The sequence below is a fragment of the Neopsephotus bourkii genome, unplaced genomic scaffold (genome assembly GCF_033783945.1).
Source record: "Neopsephotus bourkii isolate Nb327-2 ecotype Australia unplaced genomic scaffold, CSIRO-AGI_Nbou_v1 NB_1615, whole genome shotgun sequence".
In the NCBI taxonomy this organism is placed as follows: domain Eukaryota; kingdom Metazoa; phylum Chordata; class Aves; order Psittaciformes; family Psittacidae; genus Neopsephotus; species Neopsephotus bourkii.
Window position 1 is genome coordinate 7,481,530 of NW_026902090.1, and position 24,613 is coordinate 7,506,142.

Genomic DNA, 24,613 nt, shown 5'->3' on the forward strand with positions numbered 1-24,613 from the left:
TTGAAGTTAGAAAGAAAAAAAAAACACAGAGCTTTATCAGGACTTTACCAAAGAAAATGATGAATTTATTGTTCCTTAGAGCCTTTAAATTGAGATGTGTTCAGGCATCCTCTGTGTGCTTTTGGTGGACTTGCTTGGGGTTGCTTAGAGAGCAGGGAAGAGCAATTGCCTTAATTTTATGGTTCTCTGACTAAAGGACTTATTGATTCAGTTTCTGTAGTCTGTGTTTCCTGTAAGAACAGACGAAGTGTAGAGTTTTCCTTCTGATGCAAGAAATAACGTAACCACAGTTCTGCTGCTGTGTGTACTATGTACCCTTTAGCGTGCTACTGCATGATAGACAGCACTGCCAGATTAGTAGACTGCCAGACAAGCTATTTTAATGTTCACTTCATTGCAGTAGATCATTAACGATTCTGTTAAGTTCAATAAGAATGAAGTCCAAGATTTTTCAGTTACTTGTAGACTAAATAAGTATTTTTCCCTGCATTCTCTAGTTTGGATTCCTATAGCCACAAAGAAGATGCATCTGCTTTTCCAGGGAAAAGAGCGTTGATTTCATTTCTTTCATGGTTTGACTACTGTGATCAACTCATCAAAGAAGCACAAAAGGTTTGAAATGTTTACCGATGATACAAATACATTCAGCAAATAAGTAGTCCCAGTTGTTTCTGAGCTTTTGAGTTTGAGACATAGCATTTTGTACTTTTGTTTCAGACTGCTGCTGTTGCTATGGCAAAAGCTGTGCGGGAACGATTTTTCATTGATGTTATGGAACCCCAGCTGATGCAAACGTGAGTAGCATCCTGGAAGATGCAGCAGAACAGGATCTGAATCAAGCTGATTTTTTTCAGCTGAAATCTACTACGTAGATTAATAGAATCACAGAATGGTTTGGGTTGGAAGATACCTTAAAGCTTATCCAGTTCCAACCCCCTGCCATGGGTAGGGACACCTTCCACTAGACCAGGTTGCTCCAAGCCCTGTCCAACCTGGCCTTGACATATCTGACATGAAATTTTTTGTTCAAACAGGTCAGAGATCGGAATCCTCACATCAACTGCACTATTGCATCGCATTGTTCGTCAGGTGACTTCAGATGTCCTGCTGCAGGAAACAGTTTATTTTATACTTGGGGAAAACAGAGAGCCAGAAACTTTGACAGACATCAACAGACATCCGTTGCGACACAGGTTAATTGAGCACTGTGATCATATATCTGACGAGGTGAGAAGTAGTAATGGTATCAGAACGTCTGCCAGCTGGTTCTGTCTTGTGTAGGGGCTATTAAAACACCACTGTGAGGACTTCTTATATTTGTGACAGCAAACTTCTTTTGACAAGGAAAAGAGTTCTGACTGCCAGCCCTACAGGTTCCCTTTAGAAAATGAAAGCCAAGCTGTTTCCTCCAGCTAGCACATTGTTCCCCTTAATAAAGATTCTTTGCTAAATCTGCTTGTTCCCTGTATATATCTAGTTAGGCTTGCTCACATATAAGATAGGGCAAAATTGGTATCTGTAATTGCATTTTGATTATGTTTTATTGCTGCTGTTTTCCATGTTGTGTCAATTCTGTCCTGTCATCACATAAGCTATACTTAAAAACTTCTTTTATATATAAAGTAAGTGTGGTCAGAATATACACACCACCAGTTAAAAGATAATGCAATATTTAAGCACTTTACACACAGTAAACATTATTAAAGCCATTTACTTCAGTAAAATCCCTCCTCAGGAGCTGCTTGATTCATTTTTAACATGGAGCAATCTTCATCCTCTACTTTTCAAATAAAAGCCAAGCTTGCCTGAAATACAGATCTGTGCCTTCACATTCACCAGTTTTTCAGTATTCTTACCTGCTCACCCTGTCAGAACGAGTTATGTGTATAAATGAGTTGATCTTTGCCAAGCTAAGCACTCCAAAGCTCTCTTTGAAAACTGTCTCTGTATTGCTTAAAGTCAGTCTCCTTCTAAAAGCGTACATATCTCCATGTAAAGATCCTAGCCTGTAGTTTTAATCACAATATTCCACTATGACTTTGGTTTATTCTGCATATTTATTACTAACTGTAAGCCCTGTTCTGTATTTCAGTGGCACAGTGATCATGGTCTTCCAGTATGGATTTGATTGTAATATGAAAAGTTAAGTTATAAGTTCTCTGGATGTGCTTTGTATTGTTATTTTGGCAGATTTTAGGACAGGTTTTGTTTTACTGGAAAAAAGTACATCCACATTCTGATTTTCAGATGTGTGTGAATTCATCCATGTTTATACCACATCCAGCATAACAATTTCCTCATTTTTCTTTGGATTTTTGCTTCCTTCCGTAACATAAAGAAGTAATTGCAGTGTTCTAGAATGTACAAACCAGCAAAACGTGTAAGGCAGCGGTGCATCAGTTTACTGAATTGTCACTTTTTGTGTTGCAGATCAGCATAATGACTTTACGAATGTTTGAGTACCTTTTGCAAAAACCCAGTGAGCACATTCTTTATAATTTGGTTCTGAGAAATTTAGAAGAAAGAAACTATATAGAATACAAGCCTTTCTGTCAAGAAGATAAAGACGTGGTAGAGAATGGACAGATTGCAGGAGCAGTGTAAGTTTCTTTTTTAAGGGAAGTTTTCACAACAGGTAACTTGGATCCTTAGAGCAAAGCAGTGGTAATTGAATGAAAAGTGAGTGTAGACAGCACTTCAAGTGCTCCATGTATTAACCCATATCCATAAAATGACGCAGAAATTATTGTATCAGCAACTTATGAAAGTTTTTAGAACACTAACAGAAAAGAACTCTCCAGACAAATAGGCTCTCAAAGGTCTCCATATAGCAATTTACTTATCCATCTACCTAGCTTAAGCCTATGTATGTTTGTATTGGTTTCAATTAGACTTTACTTGAAGTCAGTCACTTAGGTGTCTTGCTTACATTTATGTTCTGGAATCATTTTGATGGAAGAACTTTTCTGGGACACTTTACATAAAATGCTTTTAAATACCCTACATAACTCTTGTAACTCCTTTTCTGCTGATGGGGGGAATACTGGTTGCACCCACCAGTTTAGGCATCTTAACTTAGATATTTCTGAGTAATCTAAAATAATTAATGATTTCCTGAAGTATAAGTCTCTCACATGTAAAACATGTGGCTAAAGAGTGTAAGTGATTTCATGCACTGATTTTGTTTAAGTCAGAAATGTTTAATCTGTTGTTCAGATCAGGAATTTATGATTTTTGATCAAAACAAAATGTTTGTTGGGTATTTGTAAGGATTAGTATTTCTGGATGTTAATTAGGTAAAAAGATGTGCCTATGATACTGTTCTGGAAGACACCCTAGTTGTTCAGAGAACTGGAATAGAAATCATGCCTTTTGACCCAGAGATTTTCCTGCCTGCCATAACATTCAATGAATGATAATGTTTTTGTCTAATACAATCTCACAGAGACCTAGAGGAAGATCCGTTATTTACTGACTTGTCTCCAGATAACACATTGTCAACGCAGGAGTGGCTCAGTCCTTCTCCACCTGTCAGTCCAGAACATCAAAAATATGATGGGAAGACTGAAGTTCATAAAATTGTAAATAGGTAAGAAACAGACACTTAAAGAACTCTCTGAATGTGTGGGTGTCTGCACACACTGTGCAAATTAAATGTGCTCTGTAATGGATGTTATTCTCTGCCAGCTGGTAAAATGACTCCACAGAGGAAATTATGTGGCATTTTATCAGAAAGCTACTCCTGAAAGATTAGAGCTTACAATAAGTAAAAATAATTCAACATAAATGAGAAAAATAGAATAACATTCCAGCTAATAGTGCAGTTGAATACTCAGAATTCGTGACGAAAGCCTCACTGATTATAAAACTTTCCTTTTTCAAACCTATTTGCTATGCTTAAACTGCTGTTACAGACTCGGCCTTCCTGGGGAGTCTTGCAGTAAATTCCTTAGGGGGGCAAAAACCCTCAAACTTCCTAAAGCTCCTTGAACATGTATATGTCTAAGCAAATAATTGCCATGCTGGAGGTACTCTCTGTTCCCTTAAAATCAAGGGGCACCTCTTGTCACCTGCAAACATACCTTTATGCGTGTTAGACATACCGCAAATTGGATATTGCAATGAGGATAGGCTCTGCTGGAAGCAACTTAGTGATGGTAATTCTCCTAGCAACTAGTATTAGGACAAGTGCTGTTTGCTCTGTTAATACACAGTAGCAAAGCAGCACTGGTATTTCAGTGCTGACCTATCTACTTACCCAGAAATAATCAAAGGTGTTAGCCAGAGGAGAACAGCCCAAGGACAGCCAGCATGGAATGGCATTATCACTTCTTGCCCTCTTTCCCCTAGAACTGCTATATATAGTTGACGGTGGACATGGTTTGGAGCAAAGGCATAAAGAACACTCTCCTAAATTCACCTCCTGCAATCTCCATCACTGAACAGAAGTGTTTTCAGGAGTTGCAGTGTTTTGCCAATTTGTATTTTTTCAGCTAAGATGAACTTCATACTAAAAGTCATCTCCTACGTATTCCTGGATATAAATCTTACAGGAGCCTCCAGCAGTTCTTTGGGTGTGGGGAAAGCTGAAATTTGGAAACAGGGTGCAAAGACTGAGTTTTATTTTGCTCTCCAGAAATTTTAGGGGTTTTATTTATTTTTAAAAGATGCTTCCCTCTAAGATTCAGAATCTCCTCATGCTTTTTAGGTCAGATATTGGTGAAGTAATAAGGACACAGAGTGTTTGTGCTGCATACCTGACAAAGGCTATTTGTAACTGGGACATTTAAATTCAGATAGTCCTGTGCACTCTTACATGTTCCACCAACTAATTGTGGTAAATAAAACTGCCTATGCAGTAGGTTAAGAAGAATTTTAACTGTAATTCTCCTTGTCATTTGGCTCATTTATTCCTCAGTACATTTTCCTTATGCTCTTGTAAGATGGAGTCTGACCTTTAGCAAATACTTGACCTGGTTATGAATATTCCTTTTCATTTCCATTCTGTCTGCTGGTTCTCATAAAATGCTTCCACTGAGGTTTTACCTCTGATGCTAGATACAGAAGTTCTGAAGTAGGTATCTTGGTATTACAAACAGCAGTTAGAAGAGACACGCTTCAATAGATTTTGTGTTCTCTGTTCTTCACATAAGGTTATGGCAGAAACTGTGGATGAATTTGCCAGACAATTCAGTGTTGTGTAGACTGTCACAGGTGATGAGAAAGTATTGATCTGGTGCTCTTTGGATTATAGGTAATCATTAATGTACTTCTTTTCTCTTTAGTTTCCTCTGTCTTGTACCTGATGAAGCCAAGTCATCATACCACGTGGAAGGTACAGGTTATGATACTTACCTCAGAGATGCCCACAGACAAGTAAGTCAGTAAAGTCTTCCTTAGTCCTTGAGAGTTTGAAGCACTTATGAGAATATCCAGATGGTTCTATAAATAGCCCTACTAAATGCATCTTTGGTAATGGAAGATGGGAAACTTCAATTTTTAGTTTCTAATGAAGACTTACCTTGAGAGATCTTTTGATGGTGAATCCACCTTGTATTACTCTAGTGGGAATAATGGATGACATTAAATGCATTAATATTCATATAACAAACACACTGAGAGAAAATCTGAGCTGCAGATAGATTCTTAATTTGCTTTTGCATTTATCTGCATTCTCTTGGAGAATTGCCTGCCAAGCTGTTTGAAAGGACTAAAGGGAAATTAAAATGCTGCATAGGAGTTATGCAATCTGGGACTTTAAAAATAAAGGCTCATCACAGGGAATGTGCAGCCTAAGGCATTCAGGTTTGAAGTTGGGAGCTTTGGTAGGTAGGGAAAATTTTATGATTGACTGGTTGGAAATAAATGTGGGGTTTGTTTTTACCAACATAATCTAAAGTTCCCTTGGTTAGAAGACAGTCACTGTCTATTTGCAGTTTATTGAAGCCCTCTGAATCTTCTAGAATAGAAAAATTTATGCAAAGGAAGGGAGTAATTGAGGGAACTATGTTAGTAGGTAATTCAAAAGTTCCATAACCCCTGGATTATGATATCAGCAGTTTAAGATGGGAGGGTTGGACTTCTGTATTTATGATATTGTTTTATCTGTGGTCTCACGTGAAAAAAAGGGAGAATAAGTAAAAGGTTGATGTAAAATTCCCCTATGTTCTATTCTTGGATGCCAGAAAGCACATATCATCTTTGTATTTCTTTCATATCTTGGGAAAAAAGAGTATTCTGGGAGTTATTAGAGAACAGAATTGCTTTCTGTCACTTCCTGACAATGCTATGGCTACTCATAAAATATTTCCCCCCTAAGAATAGCCCTGCCTATTGCTGTTATTGCATCCAAATAGCTGTTCTGCTTCCATATTTCTATTCCTGGGAGCCTGCACAAGTAGGTAAGCTATAAGCAGTGAAGAATTGCTGAGTCTGTTTTGTCTCTCTTTTGCTACTGTTTATTCCTGTGTTCCTTATTTTCACTGCTATGACCTATGCTCCTTTCAAGGTATAATTCCATATATATGCAGCCCATAGCAAATCAGAGACATACATTGGGAAGGACTGCTGTGGGTGACTGGAAACAGAGGGAAGATGAAGCCCTGAAGTACTTTTCATCTGTAGCTCCTGCATATATTTGTGCCTTTCCTGTCCTGGGAATTAGGGAGCAATGTAGACTGGATAGCAAGATAAGCTACATGTAATTCAGTGAAAGTGTGGTAACATAATGTCAAGAAGAATGTATACAAATGTAGTTCCTGCTTCAGAGGAACCCTGATCAGGATGTGTATTGTTGGCTTTGCTTTGTGTTTTGGCACCAGCTGCTTTTTGGGAGCTCTCTTCTCCACTCATTGTTTCTGAAAATACCCTAATAGCATGAATGTCAAGAAGAAAATGAGGTGCCTTCATAGAAACTGACAGTGTTTACTTTAGAGTGAATGTTCTTTTTGAGCTTACATTTATCATTTAGCTACAGATTAAGGTTTTAAGGTGTATGGACTATTAAAAGGAAATGAAATGATTTCCATGGAGGCTTAAGTCTGTTTTCCTCGCTATATTTTTCTAGTTCCGTGATTACTGTGTCATCTGTTTACGGTGGGAGTGGCCTGGATCTCCCAGACCTTTGGAAAAGTGCAATTTAGAAGCATCATTTTTTGAAGGACACTTTTTGAAAGTCCTGTTTGAAAGAATGGGCAGGATTCTTGATCAGGTAAGGAAAAGCAGGTTATTAATTCAATTTCTTATACTTCCATCACTGCTAAGGGGCAATCACCATAAGGTCCCATGAAGTTTCATTACTGCAGTGTATTTTACAGCATCATATTATTGTGTAATGTCCCATGTCCTTGATGCAGGTCTCTGTAGATTGCAGGATGCTGTAGTGATCAGTATTGTCAATTTACTAGAAATAGTGAACAAAACCTCTCTTACCGTTGTTAGCCACTTTTTTGGTACCAGATGTTTCATTGACCAGAAATAAGAGACAGGTCAGCAAGCCAGTAGTAGCTTCTAGGTAAGCTCTGTGAGTGTTTAGGAGAGAAGGATGTTTGAGAGTACCAACCTTTACAATTCAGAAGTGAGAAAAGAAAGTCAAATACTTCCGTTCCTATGTTGTTATTCTCTGGATTTTGTTTCCAGTAAACATGTTCTGCACATTAGACTAGCTGAAATGGTTATAGATTGGAGTCATGAAGACTGGCCATCATCAGCTCATAGGAAAAACAAGCCTCGTGGGTATGAAAACCTTGTCTGAGCAATGACACAGAAGTTGTAACTTGGAAGATCTTTCTTTCTGTAACTTCTGTAGTGTCAGATTTGTATGATTACAACAAAAGTAGCATCTGGCATGGAAGCACAGTCCCCAGTTTGATACACTACCTGTCAGCATGACACACATTTGGGTTAGTCAAACAAAATGGTACGATCTGTGGTGTCAAAAATGGTTCTTGACACCAGGTGAATAAAATATACTGCTTGAATCAGAAGGGGTGAATTCTTACTGTATCATACCAAGCCCCTGAAATTCCTAGGGGTTATTCACAATGAAGCACATAAATCACGTAGAGAAAAACAAAACAGTACAGAACAGCAAAACCTGGATCCTGTCAATGACAATTCTGATTTAATGGGTGCTAATGCCCAAAGTGAAAAATGTTGAAAAGCCTTTAGTGGGGACACAGTGCTACTAACAGCTTGTGTTTGATGTCTGTTCTTCTTTGTTACAATACTATAGGTTGTTCTTGTTGTATTAGCAGGTTTTCTCAGTAGATATCAGAAAACTTTGCAGAGGTGATAGGTATCATTAACTTAGTTTCTGACAGAAGATGGTGAAGTAACTTGTCTCAAGGCTGTTCAAATCCAGTACCCCATCTGCCAGATAGTACCTTCTTCCTCCTGTTAGTATTACACATTTCCATGGAAGTGATTGTTTACTAAGAAGTTTGTAAGAATTCCCTGAACTGCAAATTTTGCAGGTTTTAACCTTTTTAGTTATAGTTTTTTTAGCATGTTACCTGATAATAAAGCTGCCTTACTGAGTCTACCAACATATGGACAGAAATAAAAGCTCCATGGGAAGAAGCAGCTTTCCTTAATGCTCTCAATTAGTTCAGATCGCAACAGCAATCTGTCTGAACGATGAAGCACGTGTTACTACTTGGTTTCCCTCTCTTCTTGTGAACACCAGATAATGCTCATGGCTTCAAAGCTTCCTAATGAATTGACTGACTCAGCTCTAAAGACCTTCTTCATTTCAGCTAGGTAGGCAGTGGAATGGATTTTTGGAAGGAATTTGTGTTTCTGTCTGCAGAGTAAGTTTTCCACGGTAACTCAAAATGTAGTGATCTCTTTTACCGATAACATCTCTGGTCCAGGGTCTGAAAGTTTCACTCGTTAGAAGGTTGGGATGAATCTATTGCTTGAATATCAAGTACAGAAATAACTGCCACTGGCTGGGAGAAATAGGTACTTTCACTTAAAAAGATCTGTAAGACAACTCCCATTGCAATGCAGCAGTGTGTGGTAATGAATGAGGAACAAGGAACCTAGGTATTAGTTATGTGCTCCCGTCTAGTCAGTGGAAGTTCTGCCAGAACAGCGCTGGGAGGCTCTGGAGCTTTTAGACTGAAGAGCATGTAGGTGTCTCTTTCAGCTTCCTTGACTTAACTGACCGAAAGGCTCGACTTGGGTACCTGAACCGAGCTATCTGTTGCCATTTTTGTGATGCCCAGGATATTCCCATAAGCTCCTGGTTATAACACAGATCTCGCAGCATCCGCCCTCTGTTGGAACTGCCAAGAGACCAGCAGATACTCCTGAGCATCTGAAATTGCATGAGGTGCTGGTGTGTAGGCAAGTGTTATCAAGGTCTCTGTTGAGTAGGCTAATGAGAGCTTAAACATCTAGACATATCTAAATATATCTGTCCTAATCTGAAGCTGAGTTCTTCCAAACCTTACAGAGTTTGGAAGGGAAGAATCTGTTCTCTGATTCTGCAATAGGATGCTAACTTGGGAGCATAAAGATGATAATTTGAGGCCATGAAATCATCCTCTCCTGGATGTGATTATGCCACTGAGGGTGTTACTGCCAATATGCACTCAGAGAGATTGAATGAGGGCCCTGTAATCTGATTTGGTAAAATCAACAAGGTTAAATTAAACTATGTGTGTTTGGTAACATCTTCAGACTGGCATAGGGGTGTACCAAGGGAATGTCTGTCCATCTCTTGTCAGCATAGTCTGTTCCACCACTGAATAGATGGAAGGAAATGCCACTAGTTTTCAGAGTTGGGCTGAATTGAAATGTCAACCTGTTTTCACTGTGATGAGAAAATCAAAGATGGAAAAAAAGTACTTGGAACATAAAGAAGTCCTGGTGAAAATACTTGCTTTTATGGAAATGAGGTTCTCACTGGAATGGTAAATCCTATAAGCCAGGAACTGTATTTTTTTTCCTAGAAAGTTAGGTACTGTATTTTCCATATGACTGATGAGTGTTTTCCGACATCCGACAGTGTTGCCTCTTCCATTTGGTTGATTTGGGGAAAGGAGTTAGAATTCCATGCTACCTTCCCATAGGTAGTCTAGGACTGTCTCATCTCCCATAGCATGCTGCCACAGGATGACTGGGCTTTCTGCAATGGTTCTTTTGAAGATAAAGTAGAGGAAGAGAAATACCATATTAGCTGTAAATACAGATTTGTCTCTCTCATTTCCTGTGCTTATATACTTCACAGTGTATTTTCCAGGAGAAGCAAGCAGATGTTTAATCTAGGCTGATTCTATGCTATTTGTTTAGCTACTGAACTGAAGAAATGTTTTACAGGAAAAGGATTTATCCTGAAGTAAACAAGTATGCAAAAGCTTCAAGTGATTCTAGCAATTAAACAGATAATAACATCTAATATCAAACTGTCATATTCACATCATTCTTATTGTAGAAAGCAGAGGGTTTGGGCCTGACTTCTAATCTGTTTTTTGATCTTTATTCATAACCCTTTATATAAGGTTCTAGTAGTTAAACAAACACTGGCTGGATGAAAAGAAGCCAGCATGAAAATAACTGAGCTCTGTGTTTTCCTGTTTTATTGCAGCCCTATGATGTAAATTTACAAGTTACTTCAGTGCTGTCCAAACTGGCCTTGTTTCCCCATCCTCATATCCACGAATACCTTTTGGATCCCTATGTAAACCTAGCTTCTGGCTGCAGGTCTCTCTTCTCAGTTATTGTCAGGGTGAGTAAACACACAGTTAATACCTATATATGGCTATACAGCACTGATGTATTTATTAGCTTTGTGCTTAGTGATAGTAGTTGCTGGGTAGTTTAAGTTGGCAAGTGGCTTCTCACTGAAAGTAGGTACTTACATTCTTGAGTTGAGTCAAGATATTGGACTTTCTACTAAAACCATTGGAATATTTCTCATGTCAGGGGTGTTAGAACTGAATGATCTTACGGTCTTTTCCAACCCAAACCATTCTATGATTCTGTGTCTTCAGAACTGTTTGTTTGCTTAGCTTCATTGTGCAGAGTATCCCCCGTGGCAATGCTGTTGCTTTAAACTGGACTAGGTCACATTGTTGTCACTTGCAGGCAACATCAGGTAGTGCTTTGGGAACAGGCCAAGTACAGGCTTGCACCTGGAGGGGAAGGAGATGGTTTTGATACTACACACACAAGCAAATGACACTCCTGAATATCCTGTGCTTGGATGAATATCTCTGCTCATCCTCTTTATTATTTTCTCTGATGAAGACTGTTCTTGACAGTGATGTCCTGGATTTATCAAAATCCCCTTCCTTTCCCTCTCTGATTCCATCTCTTCCTGCCAGACCTGCATCCTCCAAGTGCTGGCTGAGTGCCTGTCACACTGCAGTCTCCTCAGTCAGAGATCCTTCGCCTGTCCCACGCACCAGCTGTTATTAAGCTGGTCGGGAGCCTGTTAATGATGCTTGTCCAGTACTTACAGAGGGCCTAGCTCCCTTTTCCCCCTGCAGCCCTCCCCATTTCAGAATAGAATCTTTGCTCTCTCCTCTTGTGCTTTCCCTAAATCCAGGCATTTTCTTGTCAATTGCCTGTGTCAACGTTTACTAAGAGAAATTAATCGTTAATTAAAATAAGTAATACCATTTGTAGCTATGGCAGGTAAGGCTCAGGAGTTCCTGTCCTTCTGTCCTTTGGTATCTCTACTTTCTGCACACACACACACCACCCCTCTGCCCTCCTTTTGGGGGCATGTTGTTTTGTGAGGATGCTGAAGTGAGGCTGCATTCTAGGCACTGAAGGTTCATTTAACCCTGCTGCCAGACACTCTGCAAAGGTGTTAACTTTGTGTGTTGATGGCATTGTGCTTTACAGGTCGTCGGGGACCTCATGGTTAGAATCCAGCGCATCCCGGATTTCACTCCCAAACTTCTGCTGGTCAGAAAACGCCTGCTGGGCTTGGAGCCAGAAGGGCCCATGTGAGTAAACATTGCATATTCTCCAAGAGCCATGGCTGGGTTTTTTGGGTTGGAATCTTGATTCTCTGCTGTTTTTTCTTCCTCAGCATTGACCACATGACATTACTAGAGGGCGTGATTGTGCTGGAAGAGTTCTGCAAAGAGCTGGCAGCAATTGCATTTGTGAAGTATCATGCTTCATCTACACCATAAGCAGCCTTGATGAGCAGCCGGGCTTGTAAAACCACCCAGCTTGTTTCAGTCGCAAAGACTATTGACAACACCCCGATAAGAAGAGGTGGTGCCTCCTGGCAGAGTGTCAGTTGACATTTGGCAGAATGGCAAGACAAGTTGCTTTCACCAGATGTTGACTTTGCAAGAGAGAGGGATTCAAATGGACCTAGAATACGACTGAAGGAGTCTGGGGAGAAACCAGTACACTGCGTTTCTAGCCACCGTGTGAAGAGCTGCAAAAGCTGAATGAAGAACCACAGACATCAGACCTTGGTTATTCTGTTGTAACGACGATGTTTAGAGAATTGGGTCTCTTGTATGTTCTGGGGCTCACGTGCACCAATTCGCTTTTGTGACCATATTACTTTTAAAAGCAAATTAATTTTGTAACATTTTTATCTCTTAATTCTTTTTCTTTTCAGTTGGAAGGAAATCACAACTATAGATACATTGTATATTATTGAAAATGAAGAGGTGAAAAGAACCCTACCAATCCATATACAGTAGGATATATTAATGAGGAGTCATTTTTGTTCTGGTGAACCCTAAAGACAGCTCTGAGCCTCTTTCCCCAATGGATTAATCCAAGAGATATATCAGTATAAAATCAATACTAATGGAATGAATCCTGATTCAGCATCACATCTCTAACAAATATATCTGAAGCATACATGTTCCTAGCATGTTTGCCTCTGTCATTCCATGTGATTGCTCTTCAGGTTGTCTGTGTAACTACATTTGCTTTAGGTTTTTACGTGTGAATTCTAGTTGCTTGACTTACGTCACCTTTACAGGGAAGTTAATTATAGGTCATTAGAAGTTGTTGCTGAAACAGTATTTTTGATTTCTTTTAAATTGGTATTTAGCCTGAATTGGTTTAAGAATCTTTTGTGCCTTGAAAATTGGCAGCATAAGCATTCATGCTTTTTAGCAGTGTTTTTACTGCTTATCTAAGCATCGCAGCAACACCCAGCAAAAGATTCACTGATGCCAATTCGTTTGATACCATATACAGGACCAAAATATTCTCCTGATTTCCATAAGAGATGTCTCTCAGTGAATCTGTTTCATAATGAATACTATCAGCCAGGGCAGGTATTTGCACTTCAGGCAGAGGGCCATTCGGACCTCAGTGTGCTTTGCTTCTGTCTCTAGCATGATGGCAGCCTGTCCTGCAGACAGTTCTTGCAGCTCACTGCCACATGTGCACTGTCAGGTTCTTTAACCTTCAAGTGCTTTAACCTTCAAGTCACACTGTGGGGCTTGGATTGGAGACCTGTCCCACTCTGCACAAGTGTGTAGTACCTCTTTCCCCTCCTATGAACACAACAGTGTAGGCAGGTAAGGTAGAGTTTAGCTCCTTATGTTTACATTGTCTTCCTACCTTTATCTTTCCTACTACCCTGTTGGCCCAGCTGGTGCCCCTTTCAGATGTGATTGCTCATATGCAATATGGACTGATTCACTCAGTCATTAGAATTTCTCTATATTTACATGACTGTACCTAGAATCAGACTCTGCTCTGAATCCATCTATGCCTTTGAGGTCTTGGGTTTTAATATTTATGGAACCTGGTTGTTGAGAGGACTTTTAAGTTAGCAGGTTAATTACAGCAGTGTCACAGTTAATGGGCTACATCTATTTTTGTCACAACAATGTAGAAGGTCTTGCTATAAAAGCTTCCAGTAAAGGTTCAGCTGGGAAGAGCAGTTCTGGAACTGGGGAAGCATTTTGGCAGGTGAAACCTCTATTCAGTGGCTCCCTAAACTGGGAGGTTTATGTGCAATGTGGTGCATTTATGTGGCAAACTCAAACTTGTTTTAATTCCTCAGCTTTTCTTTTTCTCTGAATTTAGCCCCAAAGTGTTTTCAGGTTCAAACAGCATCGTAGGATAAAGTTTAAAAAGATGACATTTTTCTCATTTTTGGTCTTTAGAAACATACCTTGAAAGTAGCAAATGATTTTTAGTGATGTCTTTTGCAGTCAGTACATATTAGAAGCTTTGTTAGTGTAACATATCCAACACATAGTTTAGAACATGTGTCTCTGCAGTGATATTTAATACATGCTTTTGTTATGAATAAGGTCCCAATTCAGAAAAGCAGTTAAACTAAAGCTTCATTTCAGGAATTCGACTGCTAAATCACAGTTTTTTACATGAGCAAAGTTAAGCTGTCGAGCACAGGTGCTGATGCTTTACTGAATTTGGGTCTTTGTTGGGTTTGCTTGAGCCTAATTACTTCTTCCTCAAATTTTCTACTTTCATTATTTATTTTCTTACAAGTGTATGTTCCAAAATACTTCAATTTCAGTGCAAACTGGAAGTGATAATACTGCTAGTAGTATTATCTTACTAGAAAGTGAGAAAAATGTTAAACAGGACTTGCAAGAGCATTCCAAGTAATATAACAATTTATAAAGCCATTCAAGAGATGCGTGATCTCAAAAGAAAGCATTAACATCACCTCTGTTGTTGTAGTTATTGTTTTCACTGATACCTAAGCTCATTGCACTGTGAGTAGTTGTATCAGTCAGCCTCTGGAAGGACTGCTGCAACCTCTGTGGCATTTTAATGCAAAACAGCCTATGGAATTGCAAGCGCAATTCCTTCAAGCTTGTCCATGAGGAAAATAAGTAGACGTAAGTATAAACACTCACTCAGGATGTAATTGTTCAGTCTCCAGCAATATTGGCAATGTTCTTGCAAACCAAATGTTATTCAGTGCTGAATTTATAAGACCTGGATCTATCCTGATAGAAGTGAAGCAATCCTTCAGGTTGCTTTAGCCTAAACTGCTTTTGTGAGTGCTGCCTACAAACCCTGAACTACCGTGACAGTGACCTTTATTTTTGTAAAAGTGATTTAATTTTCTTTAAGAGATGGAACTCATTTCATTGTTGGTTTTTTGTGTGATATTTTTCATGCACTTTCTTTAAAAACAGAAGGTTAGAAGTTAGTCCAGGTCCATGTTTTCACCTTTCCGATCTATGCATGTCATTGAGGTGCCCATTTCCTTTCTGTGTACGTGTGTTTGTGTGTGGTTATTTATTACCCAGAGGTGGACACCTGAGAAGATACATGGCCTGAAATCCACAGCATATGCAGATCCTCCAGCTGTCAGTGGGAAATGCAAGTGCGTATCACCTTAGAGAATACGGCCACTAGTATTAGACTGAAATACTTGAGAGGTAATACTAGAGTAACTTTATCTTTCAGAAAGCAGATCCAAACCACATTTTAATCCTAATGCACATGTGTGTAAATAGACACATTTTTTACTTCTTTTTTCCATTTGCAGTATGTGTTTGATTTAGACTGATACAGGAAATTTTGTAATAAGCCATGTACTAGCTCTGGTAGAACAAGTTTGTCCTTAGTTTCTCATATGATTGTAATATTCCCAGTATTCAGATCCTGTCTGTGTAATGTTCTTACTATGTATTTGTCTGTGCAATATAAGAGCTGTGACTTGAACCACAGTTTGAGTCTGGTTGTACATCACCTATGTATATATATACATATATATATATATATAAAAGGACCAGAATCCCGAGCTTGCTTACACTATGATTAGTGTAAAGGTTGTCGCACTCGATTTTACAGGGCACAAGTAATCATGGCTTTGGCTTTGTAAATGCATGGTAATTTCTACCATAGCCTGCTGTGTAATGTCACAGGTGGCATTTTATTACTGCTATTTGTCCTGCTAAAAGAAATACTAACTAAAGCAAAGTGCCAGGTAAAATGGAAGGAGGATGTAAGAGACTTGCGGCTGCATGGGAAATCCGTGTCTGATGTCGTGTCTCATCCTGGGTTTTCAAGCCATGATCCCTGATGCTTTCTGTGCCCTGTAAAATAGTGGAACTATATGAAATATATACTCCTTGTTTTGCCTCCTGCCTTGTTTACATTAAACAGAGGATATTCAGTAAAACTTTTCTATTAAACTTTGTGTAGGTCACTTACTGCCCGTGTTGCCGAGGTTCTGCAGGCATGGGATTTCCAGGGAGGAATTGCTGAAACAGTGACATTACCAGACATACAATATGAAGTTTTATGAAAGAGCTGGTGATAAAAATCCAACTTTTTGTGCTAAAAAAAGGCATGGAGGATTAAAAGGTATCTTATAATAAATGTATTTCCATGAAGCGACTGCTTCTATTATTACAGAATCCGTAACAGGTTTTGTATGGATGACCTTGAGACAGAAAATGTTTTAACATCCTACATCATGCCTTTGATCCTGAAGCCCTTTCATTTATTTTGAGGCTCACTGCAGCATCTTCTGGAATAAACCTGTTTCCTGTGCTGTGCAGGGCTCAGAGTGAACCAGCACACCCTTGCCCATGAAGATTCAGTGCTAAGGGAAATGGCCTGGATGGAATCATCCTGAACACAGACTAATGTCTGCTCTTCCCAAGAGCCCTCATATCTTTCAAGACTACAGCTGGTCAAGACCTTGGTTTTCTATTGCATTTGAGTACAGAGTGCATCAGTCACAACATTAGTTTATTGAATTGGGTACAAATGGCATGTACGTGAGTAAGCATTGTTTCTTCCTTCAGGGTATGGAGGAAGGCTTTTATACGTCAGGGTTTGTACACATTTTTATATATTTGAAATGGTTTGGGGTATTTTTTCTTAGTATCTCATCTAGTTCCGGTGTCCTTCAGGTTTTCATCTGCCTTTAAAAGCTGTTGTCGCTCTGTAGGATGCCCTCTGAGGGATACACTTGGATGTTAAGCTGTTTCTCCTCAGTGTTTAACAGCTGCAAGTGCTCTTGCATCTCTCACAAGAAGAGTGTTACAGCAAGATGATACACTCGACAGCTTTTGTAATAGCTTTCCCCATCCTCGTGGGTCTTGGAGATTGTCATCTCCCACCCCAGATCATTTATTTGCTGTGCCTGCATGAGGCATTTAGAGATTTAGGGACACTTTGCTTCCTCAAGCAGGGAGGAAGTGGTGTCAAAATTGCACATTTTATATCTTCTTGTATCTTCCTCTTACTTTGGTATCCTTGAAATGACTGGGTTATTGAAGCATGGTAATCTTACAGCACTTGCATTCTGACGCAAGACTTTCGGGTTCTACATCCTGTTGGGAAAAGCCTGGAGTGTTACCAGTGTGTGGTCTCTATGTCTTTAACTCATTTTACATTCTCCCTCGGAGCTCTCAGTGTTGATACCAGTAGTGCAGGATCTACTGAATTTGTTAACCTTTAGATTTTACCAGAACGGGTGCTGACAAAGCCGCAAGGATTTTGAGAGTTTGGTGTGTGATCTGATTGGATTAAAGTGGATTAATGCTCGGAGAAGTGAATCTGTCACAACTTGTATGAGCCCTTTCAGCCTAAACCCATATGTTCCTGACGCATCCTTTATAAGCCGAGGTTCCGTTTGAAGGATGAGAGAGGAAACTGAAGAGTAATTTAGGAATTGAGTGAAGCATATGGTGGATTAACGTTTTCAGGTGTCACAAGCTTCCTGGGAATGCCAAAAAGAAAGGAAGTTGAAGTGTGAAAAGTGAAATTGTACAAGTTGGGGCTGATTTTTGGCATTGCCTTTAGAGTCAGATCCCTGAGGATAAAAAGATATATCTTGTGATGTAGTACCTCTCCAGGCTGTTTAAATTACCCTTGCTACGGTGGTATCTATGTTCTGAACTATATTTCAGTAAATTCCTGCTGGTTATTACAACAAATGCTACTGGTGGCATAAAATCTGCTGGACTAGCCCTGTGGAACTGGTAACTTTGTAAGTGTATTGTAACATAGATGAAGTAGATGCCTCTTGTTGGCTTTGCCTTTCTGCTCTATGGCAGCATAATTCAGTAGGGGTTTGTGTGGTGTCCTCTCCCTCTGGTAAAAGATTTTACATACTGAAACATACGGAAACACATGAAGGGAAGGACTGTTACAGTGCTAGGCTGTAGGAACATGGAGATAAATGTATTCCTCTTTAATCACCTTCATGTTCAGAAAAGGTGAATTACATTCTGAACAGTTGTCTGAAAGCACAGCTGTTGAGAAGAAGGGTATCCTCTGCAGGGAGCCCAGGGTGGTAAGTGCAAACCCACTGTAGTAGTTTGCACTGAGGACAGCAGAAATGAGACATCTGCGTTGTATCTTTCAAGGCACATAGTATCCCATTTCCAGTTCTGAGAGACGATGCAGCCAAAGATGTAAGTCACTGTGCTGAGTAATAAGGTCTGTTACAAAACCACAGGAAGTTCTGCAGAAAACAGCTAGATACTAAACTGATTTAAGAGGAGGGAACAGAGGTAACCAAGTTTAGCATAGTGACATTATGGTGTAGGGTTAGAGGGACATTAATTCCCAGTAAAAAGGATTGGAAAGCCTTAAGCACCAGACTGAAGGAATTACAGAGCCTGATTTATCGGAATGCAATTAAGAATGAAGGAATGTCATTGAGGAAAAATGATATTCACTGTCAGTGAAAACTTCCTGCCTGTGAATGCTGCTAGACCAGCAGTGAAAAGAATCTCTCGCCTAACACTTAAAACCAGACTGGACAAATCCCTGAATGAGGAAACCCAGCCCTTGTTGATGAGGAAATGAAGTAAACAGGCATTTACATCCTCAGACTTCCAGCTAATTGATGGTTCCTGAATAACTCATATTTGCTCTGCTGGGAGCAGTGAGCTGGACTGATCCACTTGAGCATCTCCTGTAAGTGAGGGAAGTTGCTGCAATCTGAGAAAAGCAATTTTCAGCCTTCCACAACACGTCTCGCTCACATAATAATCTCTTTACAGAAGCAGCACCCATTACCCTCCACAGGCGGTACAGCTTCATTAGCGGGGCCAGGAGCTCCCCCATGCTGAGCTGCCTTGGAGAGAAGAAACAAATTACCTGTTCTCGGAATTGTCATTATCCCTTACTTGAGAAACCCACTTGTACTTCCCTCATCTCCGCACCCACAGGAAGCACCTGTCAAGTTCGTGCTTCTTAATTTGGGGCATGAATTTTTATCTCCTAAGGTTTTGGGAGCCTCCTGTTTTACTGTTAGCGGGATGTCCATTGACACTGTGTGTATTTCCAGGCAATTTTCCTTCTACCTTCCTCTCAGGGAAAGGAATGTTCATATTGTTTATCCTGCTGTTTAAGATGCACGTTCTCCTGTTGTGTTAATCCGTCCTTCCAAATCCTTTCACTCAGGCTTCAGCAGTTTGGGAAGCTCAGTAGCAGGGAGTGGTAAGAACAATACAGATAAAAGCCGAACAGCTTCTGTTCACCCAGGTCCAGCTGCAGAATCTGTATTGGGAATCATAGAACCCCAAACTGGTTTGGGTTGGAAGGGACGTTAAAGCTCATCCAGTTCCAATCCCCCTGCCACGGGCAGGGACCCCTTCCACTAGAGCAGGTTGCTCCAGGCCCCTGTGTCCAACCTGGCCTTGAACACTGCCAGGGATGGGGCAGCCACAGCTTCTCTGGGCATCCTGTGCCAGGGCCTCAGCACCCTCACAGGGAAGAATCCCCTCCCTTGACCTGCTGCTCACCTCTTTTGGCCTGCTGGTCATGCTCCTTTTGATGCAGCCCAGGACATAGGTGATTTCTGGACTCAAATGCACACTAATGGGTCATGTTGAGCTTCTTGTTGCACAACAGCCCCAAGTCCTTCTCCTCAGGCCTGCTCTCAATCCAGTCTTTGCCCACCCTGTATCTGTGCTTGGGATTGCCCTGACCCAGGACCCTTGGCCTTGTTGAACTTCATGGGATTCACACTGACTGCACCTCTCCAGCCTGTCCGGGTCCCTCTGTATGGCATCCCTTCTCTCCAGCACATCAACCAAACCACACAGCTTGGTGCCATCAGCAAACCTGCTGAGGATACAGACTTCTCCTGATGCAACCAACATGTCTGTACAATTACTGACCTGGCAACAGTTCTGAGCTTCCAACAGCCTTATCTGGTACAGGCTCACACAGGGACAGAGGACCCATGTCCCTGGGGCACGTGTGCGACAGTTGTCCTGGAGCAAAGGAAATGCAATCCTTTGTAACCCTCTGAGGGGATCTTACAGCATTACCACCCAAGTCAAGCATAAGCCAGAGAGAGAAGGAGCGTATTTCATATGTATTTATATAACACACGTCATTGATATGAAATATTATTTCATGTGTTTCGTATTTCCAAATGCTCCAAAATGTATTGTTTTGCTGGTGCTTCTTTGTTCAAATTATCAAACACAAATTCCTAAGTAACCAAAGGTGGAAGAATTTGTGATCAATATTCACTCACCCAAATCTCTTGGCCTTGCTTACATAGGCAAAAACTTGTCAGGATCGTGTAAGATCCATGTTTAAGCCAGTGATAAGTATTAATCCCATAGCCCTACACCAGGAAACAGCTTTGCTAGTGGTGAATAAGACCTTATATTAACAGCTTAGAATTCTGCTGTTCCTTGGCTTCTTGCTGAAATTTAAGGAAACAAACTGGGTAAATCATGCATCAAAATTGTGTGAGCAGTTTCACACCACATGTATTAAATGTCTGCTTCTCTGGAGCCATGATCTCAGCTTGGGTCATTAGGTAAAGAGCTGGTTTGATATCAACCAACAAATCACAATAAACCTTGATGCTTCCAAGATGACAAATATACAGGAAACTCATTTATCAGACCTTCATTTTACATTCAACAAGATCAAGAATGAACACAAACCCTTTGCCCCTTCTACAATTAATTCCAAATGTCAATCTGCTCTACTAATATGATTCTAATAACCAGATTCCTCAACTAGGGCTGCCTTTTTGTTTCTAAATATCAACCAAAGAGAATAATGAAGAAATAAATGCCTTGATATCATTAACTCTGATCTGTTCAACCAGTGGAACAGCACCACAGCTTCAGTTTTTGTCTCTCAAGTGAGATGCTGACAAGGAGCGTTCCGGCTGGTTTTGACTAAGAGGAGAAACCTGCAGCATGAAAAGTTTCTATCTTTTACTTCTGGGGTAGGAAGTGGAAGTACATTGCAATGGATAGTTTGGGATTGTGGTATATATACTTATCCTGTAAACCATGGCAGGGGGTTGGAACTTGATGATCTTAAGGTCCTTTCCAACCTAAGTATTCTATGATTCTATGATTCTATAACTGTAAATAATGTGATGCTATTCCAGACAGCAATTGCAGCAGTTGGTGCCATTTCAAGGACCATCCTGCTTTTTACCCCAGATCACTGCATCTTGTCCTGCTAGTTGTTTAGTTATTGTTAATTAAGTTGCCTACTATCTACACACTGAGGTGGTGCTGAGTAATCTGAGCTATTTTGATGGGTTTGTGGTTTCGAATGACTAATATGCTTTTTGCTCCCTGTGACAGCTGGATGAGGCTATTAATAGAGGAAGCTGTCACAGGGGAATCACATATATAGACTTCATTTAACTTTTTTGAGTACAAGCTGTAGAGGTGCAATTCATCTTCTCAGCTCTTCAAGTATTAAACTCTGATGGAAGGGACTTGATGCCTTAGTGAAATAGTTTAAGCCCCATCCCTGGCAGTGTTCAAGGCCAGGTTGGACACAGGGGCTTGGAGCAACCTGCTCTAGTGGAAGGTGTCCCTGCCAGTGGCAGGGGGTGGACCTGGATGAGCTTTAACGTCCCTTCCAACCCAAACCAGTCTGGGGTTCTATGACATGCTCAGCAGCTACATGAGCAATTATCAGAACCCCCTAGAAATTGCTCTAGCATTGGCCCTGTTGTTTGTTACTTCAGTGGCAAAGTATGGACTTCAAGAGCACGCTGATCCAGGTGCCAGGTAAAGATCTTCTCTGGGTTGAAACCAAGTTGATGAAGAAAGCTTGGAGCTCTTTTTTATGAGCCAAGGTCAGTGTAATTGTTTAACTCACCTATTTAGCAGCTGCACATTCCACCTGATTAACCTATTTATAACTTTATATTAATTCAGTACCACTTATTCCAGAGGCTCTGTGAAACATTTAGAACACAGCCAAGGAGGCACCAATCCCTCATGCACTATTTAACGAGTTGTTTTTCATTAAGGCATTCATCAACAGCCAACTCCTAGTATTGTACTGACCCCATACCTGCAGCTCCTACCTTTGGTGATGGCTATAAGCTTTGTCTGAGTTGGATTGAGAGACAATGAGAAACTTCAGAACAGAATAATAATGCAGCCATGTAACCTTGTTATAGCATATTGCCATTGCTAGTGGCAGGCCACAGGTTATGTGCTGAGTTTGCAAGGGCTCAGGGCTCAGGGGCATCAGATTTGCTTTCTCTGAACATTTATTGACCTGTGTGCAGCTTTGTCTCAATTCAATGGAGCTGTTACAGCAGTTTTTCTTCTGACCAGGTGACTATACCTAAATTCTTTTACTTTGCTTACCATTGCAGTGATGTTGCTGTAATTCCACACTCTGCTCGTGCAGTATAGAGAAAGGTGGGTCTGGTATGGTAAGCAAAGAATCCAGAATCCCAAGGGTTGGAAGGGACCTCAAGAGATCATCTGGTCCAACCCCCCTGCAAGAGCAGGGTAACCTAGAGTACACCACACAGGAACTTGTCCAGGCGGGCCTTGAATATCTCCAATGTGGGAGACTCCACAACCCCCTGGGCAACCTAAAGGAATAACAATATGGAGTGTGAAGAGATGAGGCACTGGAGACCCCACAGCGATGATCTCACCCACAGCCAGTTAAGGAAACCTGGAGCTGGACAAAACTGGGTTTAGGGATAATGAACAACAAAGAAATACTATCTAGCAGATTTAAAAGATGTACATAGCAAATTCAGATGTGATGCAGAACAATGAAGAAAGGAAAGGTGTAAAACAAGTTAGAAAATACATTAAAATGAGCCCCAGTGGATCTTAGAGCAAGAAAGAGAGAACTATCAGCATGAGCACCATAGTCCTCCTGGCCAAAGACTGCTGCTGCAGTAGCACTACTGCTAAAATGCCAGCACCAGCCCCAGAGCCCAAGGAGTAGGGGAAGGGGCCACACTACAAGAAATGGGGCAGAAGACAGGAGGAATGATTTTAACTGGTTTATTATTAGCATTGAAAATGTTTGTGCCTGGACAAAGCTGCTTCTTCCTGTAATATTTAGAACTGGGCCGATAATGGCTCTTGGAACAGGCTGCAGATACATACTTACAGTAAAGTCTTGGCTTCATATCTAAGGTGTGTTTCCTCTTTGCCTATAAACAAATTTTGGGGCAGAACAGTAACAAACACATGTTAGAACTAAAAGAAGAAAAGCAAGAGGTTCAAACACACCAGGAAACGTTCACTCTCCTGCTGCCAGGGAGAAGGTTCTAACAGAGCAGGGACAGACACTTCTATCTTCTGATGAGAAATGTCATCTGTTTTGTTGCTGGTTTTGATCCTGATGCCCTCCATGCTGTGGAAAAGCTGCTTGAGGGGTTTTCCTGCATAAGAACAGTGACATTTGGTCTGAAATCTGCCTGGAACCAGGACTGGGGATATGCACGAGGCTGTTGATAAACACCATTCTTCAGCATCTAAATGATGCTGAAGCCCTGAAATTGAAGACTTTAGCCAAGTACAGCTGGAAAAGAACACCTGAGTCCTGTGTCCAACCCAGCATTTTATAACAAAAGCTCTTTTTCTTTGGTTTCAACCTAGACATCTCAAGTCAAATTCTACTCTGCTACTGCCTCCAGGTTTAACTAGAATAAGAAATGACTCCTGTGACAGTGGGTATGACCAGACTGCGAAAACAGAAGCCCAGGATTTCATGCGGATGCTCATCATTATTGAATCCAGCAACCAGCACACATTAAACATTTCATTTCACCAGAACATACTTGTCTTTGGATTGCATCCCTGTCGTGGTTTAAGCTCAGCCGGTAAGTCCACACCACACAGCCTCTTTTCTCCAGGCAGGATGGGAAGGAGAATGGAAGCAATGCACCAGCTGCTAGAAAGGAGAATAAAATAACTGTTACAGCTGAATCCAGGGCATTCCCAAACCCTTTCATTCCCTGGTTATTGGATTGTTTCAGTAATAATATCCCCACAGCATAGTTATTCCTAAGGGGGTCACTGTGGATGTGGGAAACAAAGCGCTCATCAGTGGGTACCGTTCTTAGTATCCATTTGTTTCTTGGTTCCCTGCATCACTGTTACCAAGCATTTCCAGTGAACTGATGCTCATGTTTTAAACCATTATGTTTCCTACCATTTATAAGCAGGTCTGAGCCAGAAATCATTCAGCGGCTGTTGCTGCTGCATCCTTCAGGGACAAAATGTTCTAAAGAGCTAATGTTGCTCTTTCATTAAGAAACCTATTCAGAACCACAGAGAGTGATTTTGACAGTGGGACTGGTAGTTGCTCTAGGGTAGGAGCTTGACAGGAGTCCTATTTTAAGCTAAATGAATGTATACTGTTCATTTAAAGAACCAGAATCGCTTACAGATTTTGGTATGCA

General features: G+C 40.6%; 1 protein-coding gene and 1 long non-coding RNA gene across 2 annotated transcripts in view; both read left to right on the plus strand.

Annotated features, from left to right (window-relative positions):
- The window catches only part of FHIP2A (FHF complex subunit HOOK interacting protein 2A), a 31,832-nt gene extending 18,973 nt beyond the window's left edge, over nt 1–12,859 (plus strand). The window contains exons 9-18 of the mRNA XM_061372761.1: nt 498–612; nt 718–794; nt 1,035–1,227; nt 2,431–2,600; nt 3,446–3,589; nt 5,286–5,376; nt 7,067–7,210; nt 10,595–10,735; nt 11,860–11,963; nt 12,050–12,859. Coding sequence (XP_061228745.1) covers nt 498–612; nt 718–794; nt 1,035–1,227; nt 2,431–2,600; nt 3,446–3,589; nt 5,286–5,376; nt 7,067–7,210; nt 10,595–10,735; nt 11,860–11,963; nt 12,050–12,155 — 1,285 coding nt within the window. The 3' untranslated portion in view covers nt 12,156–12,859. The remainder of the gene's footprint in view (nt 1–497; nt 613–717; nt 795–1,034; nt 1,228–2,430; nt 2,601–3,445; nt 3,590–5,285; nt 5,377–7,066; nt 7,211–10,594; nt 10,736–11,859; nt 11,964–12,049) is intronic.
- Nucleotides 12,860–14,538: 1,679 nt separating this feature from the next.
- LOC133222741 (uncharacterized) lies at nt 14,539–16,327 on the plus strand. The gene is made up of 2 exons (XR_009728361.1): nt 14,539–14,816; nt 16,135–16,327. It is a non-coding gene; the product is annotated as an uncharacterized LOC133222741 (long non-coding RNA).
- The last annotated feature ends 8,286 nt before the right edge of the window (nt 16,328–24,613 follow it).